Source organism: Primulina eburnea, chromosome 10 (genome assembly GCF_022965805.1).
Source record: "Primulina eburnea isolate SZY01 chromosome 10, ASM2296580v1, whole genome shotgun sequence".
Taxonomy (NCBI): Eukaryota; Viridiplantae; Streptophyta; class Magnoliopsida; order Lamiales; family Gesneriaceae; genus Primulina; species Primulina eburnea.
Genome location: NC_133110.1, coordinates 33,462,884 through 33,486,260, shown reverse-complemented (window position 1 = coordinate 33,486,260; position 23,377 = coordinate 33,462,884). Strand labels below are relative to the sequence as shown.

Sequence of the window (23,377 nt, the reverse complement as noted above, 5' to 3'; positions counted from 1 at the left end):
AATTAAGCCCAGATAAATAATAAAATGATTCAAATTATTTTTTAGAAAATCATTTTTTTTAAATTTTTATAATATAATAGATATTGCACGTACATCATGCTAGTTAAATAAAACGGTCATTTCGAACCAAAACAAGACTACGCATTATGTTATGCCTCGTTACACCCATCAGACTATCGAAACACATATATGTTCACTAAATAAAATTCTTCACAAATTATGGTAAAATGGCTATTTCGTGGATTCCAAGTCTTCCTGATTCGGTTTCAAGAAGTATCATAAACCATGCTATGGTCAACGATGGTATTCATGTTAGAAACAATGCTAATAATATTGGATCTCGGTTTTCTCGTGCCCAAATGCAGTGGAAGTTTTAAAAATTTTAGATCTTGACATTCAAGATGTATATGGACACTCGTATCATTTTATTATCAAACATTCATAGGGAGTTTAAACTTTATAAATTTGGTAAAAGATTCACACGGCTCCAACTATTCCGTGGTTAGCGGAGATAGCTCTTGATGAATTCCCTACGAACTTTCTTAAAATCTCATTTCTATCAAGTCCACGATTAGATCGTTTGTTTCTCTTCCAAATAGCACTAGAATATATAGAATCCATGATTCTAAACCTCGAAATGAAACTCTTCAACCATACACCATGTGAGGTTGCCTCAAAACAAGCTACGAACTCAGCTTCCATAGTGGAAGTAACAGTCAATGTCTGCTTTGCACTCCTCCAAGATACAGCTCCACCAGCTAGCATGAAAATATATACTGAAGTGGATTTTCGTGAATCAATACAGCCAGTGTCGTCTGAATCAGAGTAGCCAATTACTTCCAAATTCTAAGTTCGTCTGAACATAAGCATATAATCTTCCATTGAAGGTACCTCATTACTTTCTTTGCAGCTTTCCAATGATCTAAACATGGATTACTCTGATATCTTCCCAACATCCCAATAATAAATGCAATGTCAGGTCTAGTGCAAACCTGAGCATACATCAAGCTTCCGACAGCAGAAGCATAAGGAATGTTTTCATTTGTTCCCGCTCTAGATCATTCTTTGGGCATTGGCTCAAATTGAATTTATCGCCCTTCACAACGGGAGCTATACTTGGTGAACAATCTTTCATCCGATATCTATCTAAAACTTTGTTGATATAGGTTTCTTGAGACACACCTAGAATACCTCTAATTCGGTCTCTATGTATCTTAATGTCAATAACATAAGATGCATCGCCCATATCCTTCATATCAAAGTTTTTAGAGAGGAATTTTTTCACCTCATATAACAGACCCTTATCATTGGTTGCAAGTAATATATCATCCACATATAGAATAAAGAAACAAATGTTGCTCTCACTGACCTTCTGGTATATACATTGATCCATGGGGTTCTCAACGAATACGAATGAAGAGATAACATCATGAAATTTTAAATACCATTGACAGGAAGCTTGTTTCAATCCATATATATATTTCTTAAGCTTACAAACCAATTGCTCACCATTACTAGAGAAGAATCCTTCAGGTTTTTCCATATTAACCTCTTCTTCTAGTTCTCCATTGAGAAAAGATGTTTTCACATCCATTTGTTGTAAATCTAAGTCAAAATGTGCAACTAATTCTAGAATGGTACGAAGAGAATCTTTCTTAGATACAAGAGAAAAAGTCTTCTTGAAACGACCTCTATTTATTTCCTCCTTAAATCATAAATTCTAATAAAATAATTTAACATAATAATGAATCATAATATATTAACATATGAAACCTCAAGTGCATAAAATAAAATCCAAAACATCGACTAACCAAAAATCCTAAATCGACCTTTAAAAAGATCGGCTAACAATAAAATTAAGCATAAAAATATCTATAATAAAAATCATCAATATAATCTTTAAAATCATAAATCTATCTAGCTAGTGCGGAAACATAAAGGCCCTCGAGTGTACTACTGCACTCGATCCACTCAAGCGTCAGCACCTCCCAAAAATCATCTAATCCAGCATCATACAAACCTAGTGAGTCTAAAGACTCAACACGTTCTAAACATGGATAGCAAATAACATATATACATTCTCGAATTTATCTTTTTACCACTTTTAATGACATGGGCTTACCTAAAATAATTATTTAAGCTTAAATATAATTTTCCATAATTTTATAAAGGATAAAACTGGGCTTTTCAATTAATTCTTTAATTAACGTTTCGTGCGTCGATTAAATCCCGGATAAATCAAAACTCATTATTTTGATCCCAAATTTTAAACATAACATTTTTAATATTTATTCTACCCTTTCAATTCATGAGCCACACCCATGGACCCATGGATTCAATTTTAGTTATTAAAATCTCGTTTTTGACCCTTAATTGCTCAACCCGAGCCATCTCCCAATTTACTCGAGCCACGCCCGAGCCACATAGATCCAAACCCTATACAACCCACCTAGGCAACCTCCTGACCAAGCCCAGACCAAACAACATGACCCTAACTCGCTCAAACTCACCTGAAACTTGGCCTAGATTCTACATGTGCTGTGCATGAGTCTCCATGTTGAAAAAGGACTCCTATTTAGTCTAGAACCCTCCAAGCCGAGCCACCACCGAACCACCATGACCCTAACCAACCCCGGACCATGCCCAGACCCAGCCCAGCCACCAGAACCCAAGTTACGAAGCACCTGATTCAAAAAAACTGCATACGCGTTCCCTTGCTGTCTCACGGTCACCACTTCTGCTCGAGCCAGCAGCGAACCACACCACTCCAGCCCTTGGCCCGACCCCTGCCCATCACCCTAGGACCCTGATGGACCACTAGCCTAGCCCCAAACCGAGCCACAACCCCTGGAACTCTCGGCCACCCCTTTTGGACCTACACGAAGACTCCCCTCCCGCTAGGACTCTTCCAGCCCACCTAGCGCGAGCCCTAGCCCTCCTAGAACTCTACCTAGGATCTAACCATGACCTCTAGGACCCAACCTCCAGACTTGGTTGAGCCCTCTTGCCCCATGCATAAGAATCGAACCCTTTGAATTTGCACCACCCATAACTCACTGTTCTTCTGTGATAGATTCCTATGGTTGTACCAGCTTGTTCTTCCTTTAAATTTATCATGTTTCAACCAATTTTCATTCATATAACATCCTAATTTTGCAGCATACTCGTTGGATTCAAAACATTTTCAAAACAAGTGCGAAATCGTTAAAACTTTGAAAATACGTAACGTACCGTAAAATAATCGAACCCATGTATTTTTCATGTATAATCAAATAAAACACACATATTATGATTTGTATGATGTTTAAAAGGGTTTAGAAAACGTGCCTTTGCGTTTATAACGCTCGATTATTCAATCTTCGGCGAGGGTGCGACGTTGGACGACCGAACGACGAAGAACACAAACCCTTTTCTTTCCTCCTATTTTTCAAAAATCTGAATTGTGTGTGCAAGGTGTTACACGACTGGAGATGGGTATGAATTGTGGTGTTCAATGACCTAGGTTTAGTTATTTATATTTTAATTAACATATTAATGGGCTTTGGTTTTGGGTTTGCAAGCTTAAGGGTAATTGGACATACTTTAAATAATTAAATTGGGCCCAATAACACTTAATTAATTAAATAAAAATTTTATAAAATAAGTTTCTCAAAATAATATTTTTGATCTTTGAAAACTCCTTGTTTGCCCAAAATTGGCTTCCCGGAAAAATCGAGCTCGACTCGTAAAATAATTCGAGCTCCAACATTTTTAGGAAAATTAAATCATATTAGGAAGCCTTGCCATTAATTAATGAAAAATACATATTCTTGTCTTGGTCGTCTCCGGTCTCTTTTTCCCTGCCTATTATCGAATATTCGGGTAAATTCTTTAATTTTATGTAATCATGTCACATTATCATTTAATCATGAAATTATATATTTAATCATATAATAAATATCAGCATTTAAAATCAATTAAATAAAACAATTAAGCAATTAAAATAATTTTACAAACTTAATTTAGCAAAATAATTTTAAATAATTTTTAAAGGCACTAATAGGCTATTGAGCCTAACTAATTTTCCTAATGGGCCTAAGCCTTGTTAATAATTTAATTAAGTATATAATATACAAAATCCTACCCTACAAAATCACAAACTCACTTCCACCTCCCCTAAACACTCAAAACTCCTTTCTTTTATATAAGACACGGCACACACCAAAGCAAGAAGGAAAATCATCAAATTCATCAAGGGTTTTGAAGGGAAAATCAAAACGAGTAGCGGACGTTTCACAATGTATTTTCATAATTTCATAAAAATCATATACGTGATACATAACATTTAAAAACATGATAATTTTGTGTTCATGGCGTTGCCAATACAAAAATCTCGACTCGGATACAAATGACCATTTTGCCCTTGGAAACCCAAAATGACCGTTTTACCCCTGGACCTCAACATTTCGACCCGAAGCTTACCAAATTCCTTAAAACACCTCAAAACATATTATAAACATTTCATAGACGTAAACTCGAGCTTGTTTCACAACTTACATGATTCGTTTTAAAACTTGGACCGGGGTCTCGGTTTTAACCCGAATCAACCCAAAACTTAATCATATCTCTCCAAGTTTAAACCATTCCTCAACCATACCCTACCAGCCCTTAAACCATCTAGACCAACCCACTTAAGACCTTTGAACATCACCTGAAAGTTGCTGGATTTTTCTGCACCAAATCGAGCCGAACCCTATTGCACTAAACCCTCGAATTCTCGACCCTAGACCAAACCAACGGGGACCAGACCTGAACTGTAGTAGCCCGAATTCCAAATTGGGTAATTAACGGAGTAATGGTGATTAAGAAGGTTTAAGGTGTAATTTTGACCGAGTCATGATCGGACGGACCGAAGATGGTTCGGAAGCACCGAAGAGTTCGTAAGGTCCGAAGTGGGTTCGGTGGATCCGACCAGTAGGTGTCAAGAGTTGATCGACACGTGGGAGTTCGGACGTTCCGAAGTGTAGGTTCGGTGGATCCGATCATGAGGTGTCAAGAGCAGCTGGACACGTGCATGTTCGGACGGTCCGAAGTGTATGATCGGAGGATCCGATCATGAGCTGTCAAGAGCCAATGGACACGTAGCGTTCGGACGTTCCGAAGTGGTGTTCGGAGGATCCGAACATGGCCTATAAATAGTGGTCGGATTTCCTCATTTTGACTCGCCAATTCAGAGAATTCCATAGCATTTCAGTCGTTTCTGACAGGTTCTAGTCTTGTTCCGAGATTTGGGCACTAGCGGGGAGCTGCTGGTCTTGTAGCAGAGCTGTGCTCTAGTTGGGAGCTAGCGGCATCAGCGGGCTAGCGACGGACGAAGGTTTGGAATTTTATCAGTATTTATCTCAGGATTATCTAGTTAAGTCTGGTAGATAAGTTTAGTGATGGTTTTCACTTGATGAATAGGCTTGGATTAGACCTGTTGTCTGGTGGTTCCAGTGGATTAGGATTACTGTGATAGAGGTACGAAAGTACTATCCGAGATATTCTGGTTGAGTATACATTCTTATATGTGTTGCATGATTATGTGGTGCATTGATATATGTCATATGATGCATGCTATTATGTCACGTTTATTACTGCACGTTGCATTTCATGTTGAGCCGTATCTTCTTCGAGATAGCCTTTACTGTTGAGCTGTATCTCTTTCGAGATAAGCTATATCTTGGGGCCGCTCAGCCCTGTCTTGTGGACGCATGGACACCGAGAGTACACAGTGGCCGACGGGTCGGGAGGGCTTCGGTGGTCCGGGACATTTTAGGTCCACGTCTGTCTTGTAGTGGATGCAGTGACCCAGAGGTTGGACCGCGCGGCACTATCCACTTGGCGCCTCTAGACTGAGCATTGTTGAGATCCTTTTGTGACTCCTGTTTCTTGACTACCCCGGTATCATGATCATAGCCTGTGCATTTCATATAGGTCTGTATACTCATACTTTTGTACTGGGCGTTATTATCGCTCACGTCCTCGGTTTTGTTTATTCTTGGACACCCCATTCCCACGGGGCAGACCTCAGGTTGGACAGCTCAGGAGGAGCAGGAGGAGGACGTTGAGTAGCTGGTTGGTTTAGTTTATCGGTATTGTTTTGATTCGATATGGTTGTATTGGATATTTTATTCTAGACTTCGACTGGGTTGTATAACCATTATTTTTGTTGACTATTTCCGCTGTTATCTCTGATTATTGTTAATTAGGTTAATTGCATGCTTAGTTTTTGATTAGTAGGTGATTCTGGAACGGGTCACTACATTTATGGTATCAGAGCATGCGTACGATTTTGGGATATAGATTTCTGTTTTAGGATTTCCGTTGACCAATTTACTAGTTTCCCCATTCTATGTTGTAGCGATGGCTGACCACTTTGGTGACGGGAGTAGTCAGGGGAGTGTAGGTCGATGGGGTGATCAGGACGATCATAGACGTCATCGTGAGCATCGTCATCGTCGGGATGGTCCTAGGCGTTTCGATATGCATCGTTTCATGCAGATGGGGCCTAAGCCTTTAATTGGCGGTGAGACTCCCGATGATGCTGAGGATTGGATAGAGCGCATGGAGAGTTGTTTCCGTGCATTCCAGTACACCGAGGAGCAGAAGATAGAGACTCTTAGTTTTCTCCTCGAGGGCCGTGCTCGCAAGTGGTGGCGATCAACTTCTGCGCCGATAGTTCAGTCGCAGGGTAGAGCGACTTGGGTCGATTTCCGTGCAGCGTTCATGCAGCTGTACTTTCCTCCAGCCCTTCGCCAGGCCAAGACGATTGAGCTCCTGAACCTTAAGCAGGGGAGTATGTCTGTTGATGAGTATCAGCAGAAATTCTTCGAGTTGTTACCCTTTGCGCCTCATATCAGTGGCAGTTCTGAAGCCAAGTACGATCATTTCCTTCAGGGCCTTAACCAGGAGATCTTTGATCGAGTCACTGTCTGTGATAATCCTACTTCGTACGATGGGTTGGTGAACCGGTGTCGTCAAGCAGAGATCAGTCTCCAGCGTGGTAGGGCTATTTTTTCTTCTAGACCTCCGAGTGTTTTGAGCCCTCGACCTCAGTCTTTCAAGAAATCTGGTTCTTCTTCTTCTGGATCTGGATCAAGGTCTAGCGGTGTTGTTCGCTTTGGTGAGAAGAAGGATTCTTGTGCGCATTGTGGGAAGAACCATCCATCGGAGCAATGCCGATTAGCAGCAGGAGCTTGTTTTCAGTGCGGAGAGATGGGTCATATCAAGAAGAATTGTCCTCAGCTGCGAGGTGGAGCAGGATCTGGTTCTGGATCCCAGACGACTGTTCAGCAGAGGAGACAGGGTCAGGCAGTGGGTAGTTCGAATCTTCGACCTCGTGCCCAAGGTCAGGTTTTTGCGCTGAACCAGGATCAGCCTGGGATGTAATTGTTATACAGTTGTAATGAAGAATATTTGCAGTGTATTACAATGGTGTTTTATTCTCTTGCCTAGATTTCGAGGACGAAATCATTTTAAGGGGGGGAGAATGTAGTAGCCCGAATTCCAAATTGGGTAATTAACGGAGTAATGGTGATTAAGAAGGTTTAAGGTGTAATTTTGACCGAGTCATGATCGGACGGACCGAAGATGGTTCGGAAGCACCGAAGAGTTCGTAAGGTCCGAAGTGGGTTCGGTGGATCCGACCAGTAGGTGTCAAGAGTTGATCGACACGTGGGAGTTCGGACGTTCCGAAGTGTAGGTTCGGTGGATCCGATCATGAGGTGTCAAGAGCAGCTGGACACGTGCATGTTCGGACGGTCCGAAGTGTATGATCGGAGGATCCGATCATGAGCTGTCAAGAGCCAATGGACACGTAGCGTTCGGACGTTCCGAAGTGGTGTTCGGAGGATCCGAACATGGCCTATAAATAGTGGTCGGATTTCCTCATTTTGACTCGCCAATTCAGAGAATTCCATAGCATTTCAGTCGTTTCTGACAGGTTCTAGTCTTGTTCCGAGATTTGGGCACTAGCGGGGAGCTGCTGGTCTTGTAGCAGAGCTGTGCTCTAGTTGGGAGCTAGCGGCATCAGCGGGCTAGCGACGGACGAAGGTTTGGAATTTTATCAGTATTTATCTCAGGATTATCTAGTTAAGTCTGGTAGATAAGTTTAGTGATGGTTTTCACTTGATGAATAGGCTTGGATTAGACCTGTTGTCTGGTGGTTCCAGTGGATTAGGATTACTGTGATAGAGGTACGAAAGTACTATCCGAGATATCCTGGTTGAGTATACATTCTTATATGTGTTGCATGATTATGTGGTGCATTGATATATGTCATATGATGCATGCTATTATGTCACGTTTATTACTGCACGTTGCATTTCATGTTGAGCCGTATCTTCTTCGAGATAGCCTTTACTGTTGAGCTGTATCTCTTTCGAGATAAGCTATATCTTGGGGCCGCTCAGCCCTGTCTTGTGGACGCATGGACACCGAGAGTACACAGTGGCCGACGGGTCGGGAGGGCTTCGGTGGTCCGGGACATTTTAGGTCCACGTCTGTCTTGTAGTGGATGCAGTGACCCAGAGGTTGGACCGCGCGGCACTATCCACTTGGCGCCTCTAGACTGAGCATTGTTGAGATCCTTTTGTGACTCCTGTTTCTTGACTACCCCGGTATCATGATCATAGCATGTGCATTTCATATAGGTCTGTATACTCATACTTTTGTACTGGGCGTTATTATCGCTCACGTCCTCGGTTTTGTTTATTCTTGGACACCCCATTCCCACGGGGCAGACCTCAGGTTGGACAGCTCAGGAGGAGCAGGAGGAGGACGTTGAGTAGCTGGTTGGTTTAGTTTATCGGTATTGTTTTGATTCGATATGGTTGTATTGGATATTTTATTCTAGACTTCGACTGGGTTGTATAACCATTATTTTTGTTGACTATTTCCGCTGTTATCTCTGATTATTGTTAATTAGGTTAATTGCATGCTTAGTTTTTGATTAGTAGGTGATTCTGGAACGGGTCACTACATGAACCAACTCTTCCAAGCCCATCTCTGGACCCTCTTGGACCACACCATGGCCTGGTTCAACCCTCCTTGGCCGATCCTAACTTTGCAACTTGAGAAAACGTGAAAAACATGCACAAATTTTCACAGCTTGAACGATAAAAATCATATCTCCCTCGTTTCATATCATAAAATTATGAGTTTGCTATTGAATCGAAGATAACAGAGAGTGATACAAATCATATGTTGTTCACATTTCCAAAAAACCAACTTATAAGTCGCAGAATCCGAAATAATAGAGGGTGACGGATTTTATGACACAAAAATTTCACAGCTTGTGCGGTTTTACGATAAAAATCATATCTCCATTTTTTCTTATCAGAAAATTACAAATTTTCTATCAAAGCGAAGATAACAAAGAGTGCTACAAATCATATGCTGAACACATTTCCAGAACACCAATCTATAAGTCGCAGAATTTGAAATAACAGAGGGTGACGAGTTTTATGACACGGAAATTTCACAGCTTGTTCGGTTTTACGATAAAAATCATATATCCCTTGTTTATTATCAGACAATTACGAATTTGCTATAGAATAGAAGATAACAAAGAGTGATAAAAATCATATGTTGAATACATTTCTAGAAACCAACCAATAAGTTGCAGAATTCGAAATAACAAAGGGTGACGGGTTTTGTGACACAGAAATTTCGCAGCTTGTGCGGTATTACGATAAAAATCATATCTCCCTCGTTTCTTATCAGCAAATTACGAATTTGCTATCGAATCGAAGATAAAAAAGAGTGCTACAAATCATATGTTGAACACATTTCTAGAAAACCAACCTATAAGTTGCAGAATTCAAAATAGCATAGGGTGACAGATTTTGTGACACAGAAATTTCACAGCTTGTGCGGTTTTACGATAAAAATCATATCTCCCTCAAGAAGACCGATCGGCCCTCACCAAAACGTGACTAACTCGTGACTCCAGTCCCTTGACACCTTAACTCCCAACATATTCAGCCCCCTAACATCTGAAACCGCCAGCCCCTTGCACATGAATCACAAAAACGTGAGTGGAAAACAATAGAAAGTGTATTTCGTGTCAAACCTTTGCAAAAATGGCACCACGTGATAAATCAAAAGAGTTCTCATGCAAATACATAAATATCAGCATACATAGCATGACTGATGAGGAAAATAATGATACAAGGCGTGCCTTGATGTGTAGATGCTCAAAAACTTGAAGAAACGCGCGTCGGGGAGGCACCAGAGAAGCGGAGAGGAGTTTTTCTTGAAAAATAATGGAGGAAAATGTTGTTTTTGGTATTCTCACGAGGATGGCTGCTGAATGGAGGGGAGGGGCGGTTTTTGTGAGCTAATTATGTTTAGGTTAATTTTAAATGTAGTTTAGTTTAATTAAAAATGCATCCTCTAATTATAATTAAATTGTTTAAAAAGGTTTTTGAGGCCATTATTCTCTAAAACAAACTCATCAAGCCCATTTGTGCAAATTTTCGGGACGTTACAGATCAACTATTGTGCAAACTATTCATGACCTACTTGGGCCCAAAAAAAGATATTTTGCTATGGAACAAAAGTCATATAGAAAAGACGTGGAGCGTGCATTTGGTGTTCTTCAATCTCGATTTGCGATTGTGGCATATCTAGCATGGTCTTGGTGTACAAATGATGTACATTACATTATGAAAGCTTGCATTATCATACACAACATGATTATTGAAGATGAACGTGACCTCACGACACCAATTTAGGATGTAATAAAAGCACCGAATCGAGACGTTGAAATGATGGCCATTGACGAAAATACAAGATTTTAAGAATTTCTTGTTCGTTGTAAAAAACTTGAAAAATAAATATACTCACTATGAACTACGAAATGCATTACTTGAGCCTTTGTGGGAGAAATATTGTAATTTGAATATTTAATGTTGTGTTTGTGTTGTATTATTAATTAATATCAAATGATTGTGTGTTTTTTTTTTTTTTAATTCCAATGATATATTTATTTTATTAAAAGAGTATTTTATTAAAAATTTGCCTATAGATCAAATGATTATTTTTTTATACGAAATAATTAATTCAAATTTTAATATACAAATTATAAGATTTAATTATTATTATATTATCACACTATAAATAGTTATTAGAAAACATAAATATTAATGTTTAAAAAAAAGAATATTATGAGAATATTATACTGTATTGCAAAATATAATGCAATGGGTTGATGATGATTTTGGTATAGCACTAAAGAAATGCAGAATATAATGCAAAATATGGTGCAATGGATTGTAGATGACTTAAACACGTTTTTGCAAGCTATAATAAGATAGTCAACACATATCAATATATGGCCCAATATTAACCAAGATTCGAGTCCTGTGGGATAAATGGGCGGCAGTGGAAGGCGCATGGGGTGGGGATTCCACCTTCTTGGCCCAATCACATGAAAGTCAACTTCGGTTTAACTATAACCCACCGTATAAATAAAAAATTCCGATTTTAGTAGTAGAACCAGAACCAATAAATTAAATAACATACCTCATAATTAAATTTTAGGCAAAAACTTGTGTGTGCCAGTCTCTCGGGTCATATTTGTGAGACGAATCTCTTATTTGGGTCACCCATGAAAAAGTATTACTTTTTATGCTAAGAGTATTACTTTTTATTGTGAATATGGGTAGGGTTAATCCGTCTCACAGATTATGATCCGTGAGACGGTATCACACTCTAAATTTTATACCAAAAAATAATTAAAAAAAATACCTCATAATTAAATTTTATAACAAAATATATGGGCTGAAAAGGGTGAAATTCACAAAACCCATAGGAATGGATGGAGTTGGAAACCTGGATTATCTCGCACAAAAGCAATGGCAGAAGTTGATTTTCAACCCACCAATCCCTACAATGTTGAAGAATTATGCTTAAATTTGATATGAAAACTAGCCAAAATAATTGACGTCGAATTTTTTGAAGTTTTGTTTAGGAGTGACATTTAAAGAGGATTCTTCCGCCTTTGTGTTGCCTTTTGTCCCCTTTTTTTATTTATTTTTTATTACCGTTTGTTCATTTCTAGGGGAATGTATGTTAAAATTTAGTAATTCGTTAGAATAATTAAAAATTTAATATGATATATTTTTTCGGGAATAACAAAAATTTAATTGGGTTTCAATAATTGAATAAAAATAAATTTTGGTATACAAAGTATTGATAAATTGACAATTGATAGATGAAGTATTATAAATATCTTAAATAGTACGTAATCCGTCTATTATATCTTTAATTAAAAATTTTAAAATCTCGATATATTAAATTCTGGGGGTGTTCATCGGTCGGTTCGGTTTGGTTTTCGGTTTTTATTTCGATTTTTTCGATTTTCGGTTTTATAAATATATAATCCGATATCCGAACCATTTTTCTGCGGTTCTGTTCGGTTTTCTACCAAATAATTCAGTTATTTCGGTTTTGATAAAAGTATTTAAATTAATAAGATAAATATATTGTAAAATATAATATATTATCTTTTTACACTATTTCTTAGTAAAACATTTAAATACAAAGTCTAAATGAATTACATAAACAACAATCAACTAAATATTATTCAAACTAATTCATTATTCACTGATATCATATCAAAAAATATATAATAAAATTTCGGTTTTTCAGTCGATTCGGTTTTGACATATATAATCCGAAACCGAACCAAATAAATTTCGATTTTAACATTTATATCCGAATTATAAAATTTGGTTTTCGGTTTGATTCAGTGTTCGGTTTTTAAGTTTGGATTTTTGATTTTTTCGATTTTATCCGAAGTTTAAACGCGGCTATTAAATTCAACTAAATACACATTTTTAGTAAAGCAAGAGCGTACTGAAACTTTTGGGAGCATGCATGTGTAATGACTTTTTTCTGCTGAGGGACCTGAGGCCCCCTAGAACTAGTATGGCGGACCGGATGATCGAAGCAATGGATTGTGCGTGGAGATTCCTCCCCCAATAGGACCTTGGTCCACGATTCTGCATGCGCTTGGCGTGCAATTGGCGCTTTACTATCCTCTTATTCTTCATTGGTGGTTTTGATAACATGTAGAAAATGCTTCTTTTATGTCTCGATGTTGAAGATAACAAAAATCTAAACTCTCGGTGTTGAAGAATGATACTACGTTGACGAGATTATTTTATGAGTTAAAAAGTATAAGAATAAATTTATAATTATTTAAAAATTATATCATAACAAAAAAATATCATACTCTCGGAATAAAAATTATGGAATTATTCTATTGATGATGATTGCTTTGTAAGATTCATTGGCCCGTTTTGAGTTTATAATTTTTTGTTGGCTCTGATTTTTAACGCCTTTTGTGTCAGGGGATTTTGTGTCCTGATCCAGTATTCTTAATTGCTTCGTTTTGAAACTTTTTGGGTTACTTTTCCTTTTGGAGTACTGTTTTCAACAACAGATATCCTTTTGGCTATGGTTTGCATAGTAAATTATAGTTTTTGTTTGGTTTTGCAATGCGGTGATTTATATTTGTTTTTATATGAAGTTGAATTAGTGATATCCTTGGAAGAGCTCGGGTCATGGATGATTCGGAATATTAAATGGATAGCTAAGATCGTGATAGGGCTGTATCATGAACTCATTAGCAGTCGGGCAGGTAAGTGCCTGAGACATCATTTCTCCGGTCTATTAACATCCGGGCATATACCTCGAGCTACCAGCAACCCGAGCTTCTAGACGAGTTCTCGGGTGATTGACTCTATACCCGGGTTACCTCGATACTAGCACTGCATTCAAGTGTGTAAGTATGATATACTCTATCTGCCAGCGCTATAAGGATTTGGCGTGATAAAGAAGCTATCAGAAAGTAGGGTATGAGCAATCACATTGCTATAATTAGTAAGTAGACACTGAAAACAAGGTTACCAAGTTGACTTTCTTCCTTTAAATAGCAGGTTTGCTTTTACATTAGGGTATTGGATTCATATATATCAAGATCCTCTGATGTGGGAAACCCACGACAAAGGATGCTATGCACCTTGTTTTAATCCAACACTATTAAAAAAAAAATTTTTTAAAAAAAATTGGTATTTAGTTATTTCAAAATCAAAATTATATTTTTTATATTAAAATATGTGAATAGTCCAATTTAAATTTAAATTTTATTTTTGATTAGAAATATATATTGTAAGAATAAAATGACGTTTTTCTTATTATTTTTTTAATAATTTTTTCAACTCCTTTTTTAAAATAATGTTTATAAAAATTTAATTCTTTTGTTACAAAAATGTGATTCCGAATGAACAAGAAAAAACGACGGTACCTTCAATTTTTTTTTAATATTATAGTTCTTTTTTAAAAATCTATTTTCTCTTTTTTTTATCTTGTTAATTTTTTATTTAGAAGTAAAATTTTTATTAAACACATATTTGTAAATGTACAAAAAATTTAGAAAAGATTGAATCTATCGAACAATAAAAAATTGTTGAGTGCAATAATTGTCCATGCTTTGTAAAGCGATCGAATCGTGGTGTTTGAGCTGCTGTGCAGTTTAAAATATTTGAGTTGCACCATTACTTTAAGCTATAACTTTTGGTAAAGCGGCAAGCGTTCGATCCTACAATTAATATCAGAGCCAAGGTCACGGGTTCGACCCATTGATGGCAAGGAGCGCAATTATTGGGAGGGAGATTGTTGGGTGCAATAATTGTCCCTGTTTAGTAGAGCGATAGAACCGTGGTGCTTGAGTTGATGTGTGATTTAAAAGATTTGAGTTGCACCATTACCACAACCTATAGCTTTTGGTAAAGCGGCAAGTCTCGATCTTACAAAAATAATACCCAAAAATTGACACGATATAAAAAGAAAATTATCTTATATAATTTTTTCCTGTTCGAACGCTTAGTTTTTTTAAAATTTTTTACATTTTTTTTAAAATTGGATTATTTCTTAAATCTCTAAGAAAGGAAAAAATATTTTTTGTATTTAAAACTTTAAAAAAGAATGAGATAAATTAACAATACAAAAAAAGAGAAAATAGTTTTTCAAAAGAATTAGAATATAAAAAAGCCAACAAGATTATTATTTTTGTTACAAATATGTGATTGATAAAATTTTTTAATTTTTAAATAAAAAATTAACAAGATAAAAAAAGAGAATTTTTTTTAAAAAAATGAACTATAATATTAAAAAAATTGAATGTACCGTCGTTTTTTTTTTCGTTCAGAATCACATATTTGTAACAAAAGAAATAAATTTTTATTAACATTTTTTTAAAAAAAGTTTAAAAATTATAAAAGAAAAAATAATAAGAGAGATGTCATTTTACCGCACATATATGTTTGTAACCAAAAATAAAATTGTAACTTTAAATTGGATTATTAATCACAAATTTTAATGTAAAAATATAATTTTGATTTTGAAATAAATAAAATATAAAAATATCAATTTTTTTAAAAAAAAAATAAGTTTTTTTTTTAATAGTGTTGTGGACTAAAACTAGGTGCATAGCGTCCTTCGCGGTGGGTTTCCCACAACCCACAACAAAGGATCTTGATCCATATATTTTCACACATATATTCACCATTTCCTTTCTCAAACTCTTTTTCACCTGCTGACTTAAGTATCGAAGTGATCACGTCGGATGTCACGCCCCGAAACTCGGAGTTGACACCGGCGTCGTTTACAATCACACAATTTAAAACGACAAGCCTTCTCGTAGCACAGTATAAACCAAACCAGTTTATATCATAATTTCAAACGAAATAAACAATTGTCTTTTACATCCGAAAATCAACAAATGACAGAATTAAGTGCGGAAACGTCTTACAGCTTATTAAATCATAAAATTCGAAATATACTACTGCTAGTACTGGTCGCGTGGATCACCATCCCCAAAACTGTTCGGACTCTTCGTCCTCAACCTGTTCTTCGGACGACTTATCTGGGAAGGTTGTAAGGGGTGAGTATTTGGGAATACTCAGCAAGTGGGGGATATCGAGCACAATATAAATCAACATGTAAAATTTCGAATTAATCATATGACTTGCATAACATTTTCGTACCACATGCATAAACATATATCAAGCACTGCAATTTATCGACCTTCTATGGTTTACTGACGTCAGTCCCTCATTTTTACTCCTCTAAGGGGGCGAGGCCGTATAGCGGTTATATCCCCCACCGCGTAAGGGTACGTCATGGTTGGGATTCCCACCCATATACGGTTGACTCCTCACAGTGCGTTTAAAAAATCGTATGACAATACAAGAAAGGTAGAAAGAAGATTGTACTCGACTATTTATTTTCTTTTAAAATCGAAAACATGCATACTCGAATCTGAAATTTCAAAGTTTGAAAATAGCCCACTTACTGTATATATTGATTGCTAAAACGTGGGTACTCGGCTTCAGGATTTGGATCGCTACTCGTTCTTCGATCGGGCGGTGCCTCGGCTTAAATTTTTGGACTGTTTAGAGACGATTTTTCAGCAGGGTTTCGCCTTGGTTTTCAGCTCAAATTTCGAGAATTTGAAGGGTGGGGAATGAGTGGGGTGATGGGGTATTTATAGGTGGAGGGAAGGGTGTTAAATATGGTGTTCAAATCATACCATAATTTGCATAATCTCTCAATATTTGACTCTCATTCCCTTGCCATAGATGTTGATTCATCTTCCATATTTCGAAAATATATCTACTTAAGTTAGGAGATTCACACTCTAATCCAATGGTCTAGGTTAATTCGAAAAATCTAGGTTACCCGATCCAACGGCTGTGGTGCAATGTCTTGATGATTCTTGTCCAAGTTAACCAAGCATATAATCCTCACCAATCTTGGCATTTATCCTAGGGAAATTTTCGAAATTCTTGTATCATATTATACCTTAATTCTTCAACTTATGTAATATTCAACTCTTGCAAGAAAATCTCCTTCCTAATTTTCGAAAATTGTATGCTTAATCACAATATATCACTATAATATTGCATGTCCAATAGTATCTCCACATATCCCATAAAATATTCTCCCATGCACAAAATAAAATCTCATGCTAACATTTTCTTACAATTATTTAATTATAATGTGGATAAAATCCGGTCCTCACATCCCTCCCTCCTTATGAGAAGTTTCGTCCTCGAAACTTGAGTCGGCTTGGTCTCCAAACAGATAAGGATATTCCTTTCGCATCTTCTCTTCAACTTCCCAAGTTGCTTCTCTCTCTGTGTGGTTAGACCACTGCACTTTGACGTAGGGAATGATACGTCGCCTAAGCACTTGTTCCTTGGTGTCCACAATTCTGATAGGAACTTCTTCGTATTTCAGTTCTTTTCCCAAGTTTCCTTCCATTATGAGTGGTTCTACTTCCAGGATGTGGCTTGGGTCTGGGACGTATCTCCTTAGTTGAGAAACATGGAATACGTTGTGGATCCTTGACATGTTTGGTGGCAATGCCAGTCTGCATGCTAGTGTGCCCACTTTTTCCAAGATTTCAAAGGGTCCAACATAGCGAGGGTTCAGTTTTCCGGCCTTACTGAATCGGACAACTCCTCTCATAGGCGAGACTTTCACATACGCCTTCTCGCCCACGTTGAACTCTACCGGCCTTCTTTTCAGATCTGCCCAGCTCTTTTGTCGGTCCTGAGCTGCTTTGAGTTTCTCTCGGACAATTTTAACCTTGTCTACTGTCATCTGTACTAGCTCGGGTCCCACTACAGCTTTCTCTCCCACTTCATCCCAGTAAAGTGGTGATCGACATTTTCTGCCATACAGGGCTTCGTATGGAGCCATTCCGATGCTGCTGTGATAGCTGTTGTTGTAAGCAAACTCAATTAGGGGTAAATGAGTGCTCCAGTTGCTATTGAATTCCAGAGCGCATGCTCGCAGCATATCCTCTAAAGTTTGTATGGTCCTCTCCGTTTGCCCATCGGTTTGGGGGTGATAGGCAGTACTTAGGGTTACTTTCGTCCCCATGGCCTCTTGAAAGCTCTTCCAAAAGCGCGAGACGAACCTCGGATCTCTATCAGATAAGATGCTCACTGGTACTCCATGAAGTCTGACAATGTTGTCCATGTACAGTGAAGCCAACTTGTCGAGATTGTAATTCATGCGGACGGGTAGGAAGTGTGCAGTCTTGGTGAGTCTGTCCACGATTAACCATATACCGTCGTGGCTTTGCCTAGACTTTGGCAATCCTACCACGAAATCCATGGAGATATGCTCCCATTTCCACTCGGGGATTTCCAAAGGTTGCAGTAATCCTCCAGGTCGCTGATGTTCTGCTTTGACCTGCTGGCATACCTGACATCTAGAGACGAATTCAGCTACATCTCTCTTCATGCCATTCCACCAGAAGCTATTCTTGAGATCCCTGTACATCTTCGTACTGCCTAGATGGACTGAGAATTTTGACTTGTGCGCTTCTGTCATTATCTCTCGGCGAAGGTTATCACTGTCTGGCACACACAGTCTTCCTTTCATCCATAAGATTCCCTTGTCATCAATTTGATGATCCTGAGACTTCCCTTCTCTGACCTGCTCCTTAATTTTAGTCAGTACCGGGTCTTGATCTTGGTTTAACTTGACGGTCTCCTGCAGACATGGCCGGGCCGAGAGGGAAGCTAGAGTCATTTTTCCTGGGCCCTTCCGACTTAGCGCATCAGCCACTTTGTTTGCTTTACCCGGATGGTAACTTATGGTCAAGTCATAATCTTTCAGAAGTTCGATCCATCGCCTTTGCCTCATATTAAGTTCCTTTTGGGTGAACAAGTACTTGAGGCTCTGATGGTCTGTGAAGATTTCACATTTAGCACCATAGAGATAGTGCCTCCAAATCTTTAAGGCGAAGACAACCGCTGCTAGTTCCAGGTCATGAGTAGGATAATTCTGCTCGTGCGGTTTCAACTGTCTAGACGCATAGGCGATCACTCTTCCTTCTTGCATTAGTACGCATCCTAGACCGTCCTTAGAGGCGTCACTGTAAATCGTGAAATCCTTATTCTCTGCGGGCAAGATCAGCACTGGTGTGGATGCGAGTTTCTCTTTCAGCGTCTGGAAACTTTTCTCGCAATCCTCACTCCAGGTGAATTTTGAATTTTTCTGTGTGAGCTTCGTCAGTGGCACGGCTATCGAGGAGAACCCTTCGACGAATTTTCGGTAATATCCTGCCAATCCAAGAAAGCTTCTGATATCAGTGGCGTTCTTCGGTCTCGGCCACTCTGTAATTGCCTCTACTTTCCTTGGATCCACTGACACTCCTGTTCTCGAGATCACGTGTCCTAGAAATGACACACTTCTTAGCCAGAATTCACACTTGCTAAACTTAGCATAGAGCTTATTCTCTCTTAAGATTTGCAGAGCAAGGTGAAGGTGCTCTTCGTGGCTTGCCTCGTCAGGAGAATAGACGAGAATGTCGTCGATGAATACCACTATGAACTGATCCAGAAATGGCTTGAATACTCTGTTCATAAGGTCCATGAATGCTGCTGGTGCGTTGGTCAGACCAAAGGGCATCACTGTGAATTCGTAGTGCCCGTATCTGGTTCGAAAGGCTGTCTTGGGAATATCTTCAGCCCTGACCTTTAACTGATGATAACCGGTCCTCAGGTCCAGTTTAGAAAAGACGGCGGCTCCTTTAAGCTGATCGAACAGATCGTCTATCCGAGGTAGAGGGTACCTGTTCTTGATTGTGATCTTGTTCAATTCCCTGTAGTCGATGCATAATCTCATACTACCGTCCTTCTTCTTTACGAAGAGTACTGGAGCTCCCCACGGGGACACACTTGGTCGAATCTGCCTTTTATCTAGCAATTCTTGGAGTTGTTCCTTCAGCTCCTTGAGTTCGGCTGGTGCCATTCTGTATGGTGCCTTAGAGATTGGTGCCGCACCGGGAACCAGGTTGATCTCGAACTCCACCTCGCGGTCCGGGACTGTCCCTGAGAGTTCTTCTGGAAAAACATCGGGGAACTCTCTCACTATCGGGATGTCTTCCAGTTTCAGTTCGACTTCTTCTGTTACCTCACTGATCATTGCTAGGTAGATATCTCCTCCGGATTTCATGGCTTTCCAAGCTTGAGATGCGGACAATAGTGATTTCCGCCCCTTGGATTTCCCGTGAAACACGACTTCTTCCTGATTCGGGGTTCGGAGTTTGACTTCCTTTCCCTTACAGTCTACTACTGCATTGTTTCTCGCTAACCAATCCATCCCTAAGATGATGTCGAAATCGACCATGATCAACTGTATCAAGTCGGCGCTAAAAGTCTGATTATTGATACTGATTTCACAGTCTCTGTAAATCTCCTCAGTTTCTATAGCTCTACTCGTAGGTGTGGCTATTCGGAAAGGTTCAGTTAGCTTGTCAGGCCTACGTCCTAACTTCTTAGCAAATCTCTTAGACATAAAGGAATGGGTAGCACCGCAGTCAAATAATGCATAGGCAGGTACTGATTGAATTAGAATGGTACCTGACACGACTTCAGTTGCGTCATCAGCCTCTTCCTGTGTCATGGCAAAGATCCTAGCATTGGGCTTATCCTCTTTTGGTTTACTCGGGCCTGCTCCCGGATTTGGCCCAGTTCCTCTGTTTGGCCCTGCTGGTCGGTTGGTAGCTGTAGGACATTCTGCAATTCGGTGCCCCGCTTTCCCACATCCAAAACACACACCGCTTGCCCTTCGGCATTCCCCAGAGTGCTTGAAGCCACATGTTGAGCATGGCTTGAGTCCTTGGTAGTTATTGACGGGGAATTTCCCTGAGGGAGGTCCACCTGACTGATTGGGCCTCTTGAACATTGGTTTTCCCTGGGAGGGCTGGCCGACAGGGGGTCGCTTGTTCCTGTTTTCCCCTTCTCTCCGACGAATATCAGCTTCGGCTCGGATAGCCGCACCCATCAAGTCTGAAAAGTTGGTAGGTTGGTAGACTGCCAGAGCGGATTGGATTCTGCTGTTCAACCCCTTTTTAAATCGGTGCAATTTCAGAACTTCATCTGCCATAATTGCAGGAGCATAAGAACCAAGGGCATTGAATTGAGAGGTGTATTCCACTACTGACATATCCGGGGCCTGACTGAGACTCTCAAACTCACTTAACTTCTGTAGTCTGACTTCCGCCGGGTAGTACTGTTTCAGAAATGTTTCCCGGAAGATTCGCCATGTGATTGGTCCAGCAGCGGTCATGGCTGGAGAGACTGCTTCCCACCATTTAGCTGCCTTGTCTTCCAGGAAAGGCACTATTACGTCCACTTTTAGTGCATCTGGGACTTCCAACAGTCTTAACTGAGTTTCCACACTCTTTAGCCAACTCTGGCTAATTTCCGGGTCAGCAGCGCCACTGAAGGTTGGGCACCTGTTCTTGCGCAGAGACTCGTAATGAAACTTGACCCCATGCTGTGGTGGAGGTGGGGGCTGCTGATTAGCATTGGGGTTCACCAACCCCTGAAGTGTAGTTGCCACGATCGTGGCTATAGCCATTAAGTCTGCCTGGTTGAGGTTGAACTGGGGTGGAGGCCCGTTGCCTTCTTCATTAGTGTTGTCGTTGTTGTTGTTGTTGTTAGCATAACGGGGGTTGCGGTTCTGTCTCGGTGGTCTACCGGCCATTTCCTACAAGTTAAACGCTTCTAAGAATTTGTTGTATAAATCAACAAGATTGAATAGATAAGTTATGCTGGAACAACTGAGTAAATAAGCAAACATAATTTGAATATCAATGCACGACTGAGATAAATAATAATCATACTTTATTAATTTTTGAATTCGAAGAAACAACTGACTGAACAAATTGTACTGAATGGAAATAAGTACTGCTGACTGAAAATAAAATAGCAACAATGGAAGGATAAACTCCTAGTAATAAGGAAAAGTCACTAAGATGATCTAATCGTCTAACTCTCCATCTCCTACTGCAGCTATCGGCTCATCTATCTCAATAGGCTCCTCTTCCTCCGGCTCTTCCTCCGGCTCTTCCTCCTGCAGTACCTCAACCATGTGAGTAAGATTAGCGTTTTCTGTACTGAGCTGTGCGTTTGCTGCGTTGAGCTGGGCCACCTGCATCTTCCACTCATGAGCATTTGCCTCTGCCTCGTCCAACAGATCTACGGTACTCTGGTAGCGTAGCTCGTAACCCTCCTTATTTTCCTTGATCTTATTCTTTAGAGCTTCAGCTTGCTGGACCAAGCGCTGGTTCACATATGCTAGACTGTTCATGGCCTCACAAGAATTTTCTAGCCTTCTCTTACCTCTGGCATTCTGCTGCTTCTCCTCTTCAAGTTCCTTGCGATAGCGATCCGCATCCTCTTGTAGCTTCCCATTTTGATACTTACACTGTTCTATGACATCCCGTAGATCCATGTTATCTCCCCTAACTAGTTCCCCCTGATAGATAGACTGATTAAGGCGGACTTGAATCTCTTCTTTCTCGGCGGTTAAGGCTTCGACCTCACTCCTCCTCTCGCTTAATCGGGCTCTAAGTCGCCGAATCTGGCGTGACTGGTAGTGAAGGGCAAGCTCCTTCAGACGAAGGGCAGCTTGGAAACGAGTACGGGGTCGCAGGGGAGTAGATGGAGCCATTTCCTGAAATCAAAAACGGAAATGCTCAGAATCCGAAATAGACAGTATATAACAAGTGAAAATATGCAATACATATGAAATTTTCGAAATTTAAATGAATATATAAAAAAAAAAATTTTTTTTTTTTTTTCCAAAAATGGAAAGTTTGGAATTAGACATATGGGTTCGAAGCATATGTCGAGAGGATTCCAGAACAGTTGACGGAATCGAATTTGGAGTTTCCTACGAAAAGTCCTAGGGGTTACCAAACTTTCCTAAAACGGCAAAATCGAGGTTTCGGAGGCCTAAACGAAGGAATTTCGCGATTTTTCGCTGGGGCTCCCGATTAGGGTCGGGAGTCTTGATCGTTGGGCCGTTTCGGAGGGGGTAGCATCGGCCTCGAGTTAAAATTCCACCGAAAATTTTTAGGGTTTTTTTTTTTTTTTTTTTTTTTTTTTTGAAAATCGATTTTTCCCAACCGGACTATGAACCTGGCGGCTCTGATACCACTTAAATGTCACGCCCCGAAACTCGGAGTTGACACCGGCGTCGTTTACAATCACACAATTTAAAACGACAAGCCTTCTCGTAGCACAGTATAAACCAAACCAGTTTATATCATAATTTCAAACGAAATAAACAATTGTCTTTTACATCCGAAAATCAACAAATGACAGAATTAAGTGCGGAAACGTCTTACAGCTTATTAAATCATAAAATTCGAAATATACTACTGCTAGTACTGGTCGCGTGGATCACCATCCCCAAAACTGTTCGGACTCTTCGTCCTCAACCTGTTCTTCGGACGACTTATCTGGGAAGGTTGTAA

At 39.4% G+C, this 23,377-nt stretch overlaps 1 protein-coding gene across 1 annotated transcript; it reads right to left on the bottom strand.

Annotated features, from left to right (window-relative positions):
• Window positions 1–1,003: 1,003 nt before the first annotated feature.
• Window positions 1,004–21,639, bottom strand: LOC140802861 (uncharacterized). The gene is made up of 2 exons (XM_073158478.1): window positions 18,307–21,639; window positions 1,004–1,705 (listed from the first exon to the last, which is right to left on the bottom strand). Exons 1-2 carry the CDS (start codon window positions 21,598–21,600, stop codon window positions 1,004–1,006), a joined length of 3,996 nt encoding a protein of 1,331 aa, XP_073014579.1. The 5' UTR covers window positions 21,601–21,639.
• Window positions 21,640–23,377: the final 1,738 nt, after the last annotated feature.

Coding starts and splice junctions, on each gene's coding strand:
- LOC140802861 (XM_073158478.1), bottom strand. CDS start 21,600: ATGGCCGGTAGACCACCGAGACAGAACCGCAACCCCCGTTATGCTAAC. Junction 1,706..18,306: donor AATTCGTCTCTAGATGTCAG/GTATGCCAGCAG, acceptor TTATGATTTAAG/GAGGAAATAAATAGAGGTCG.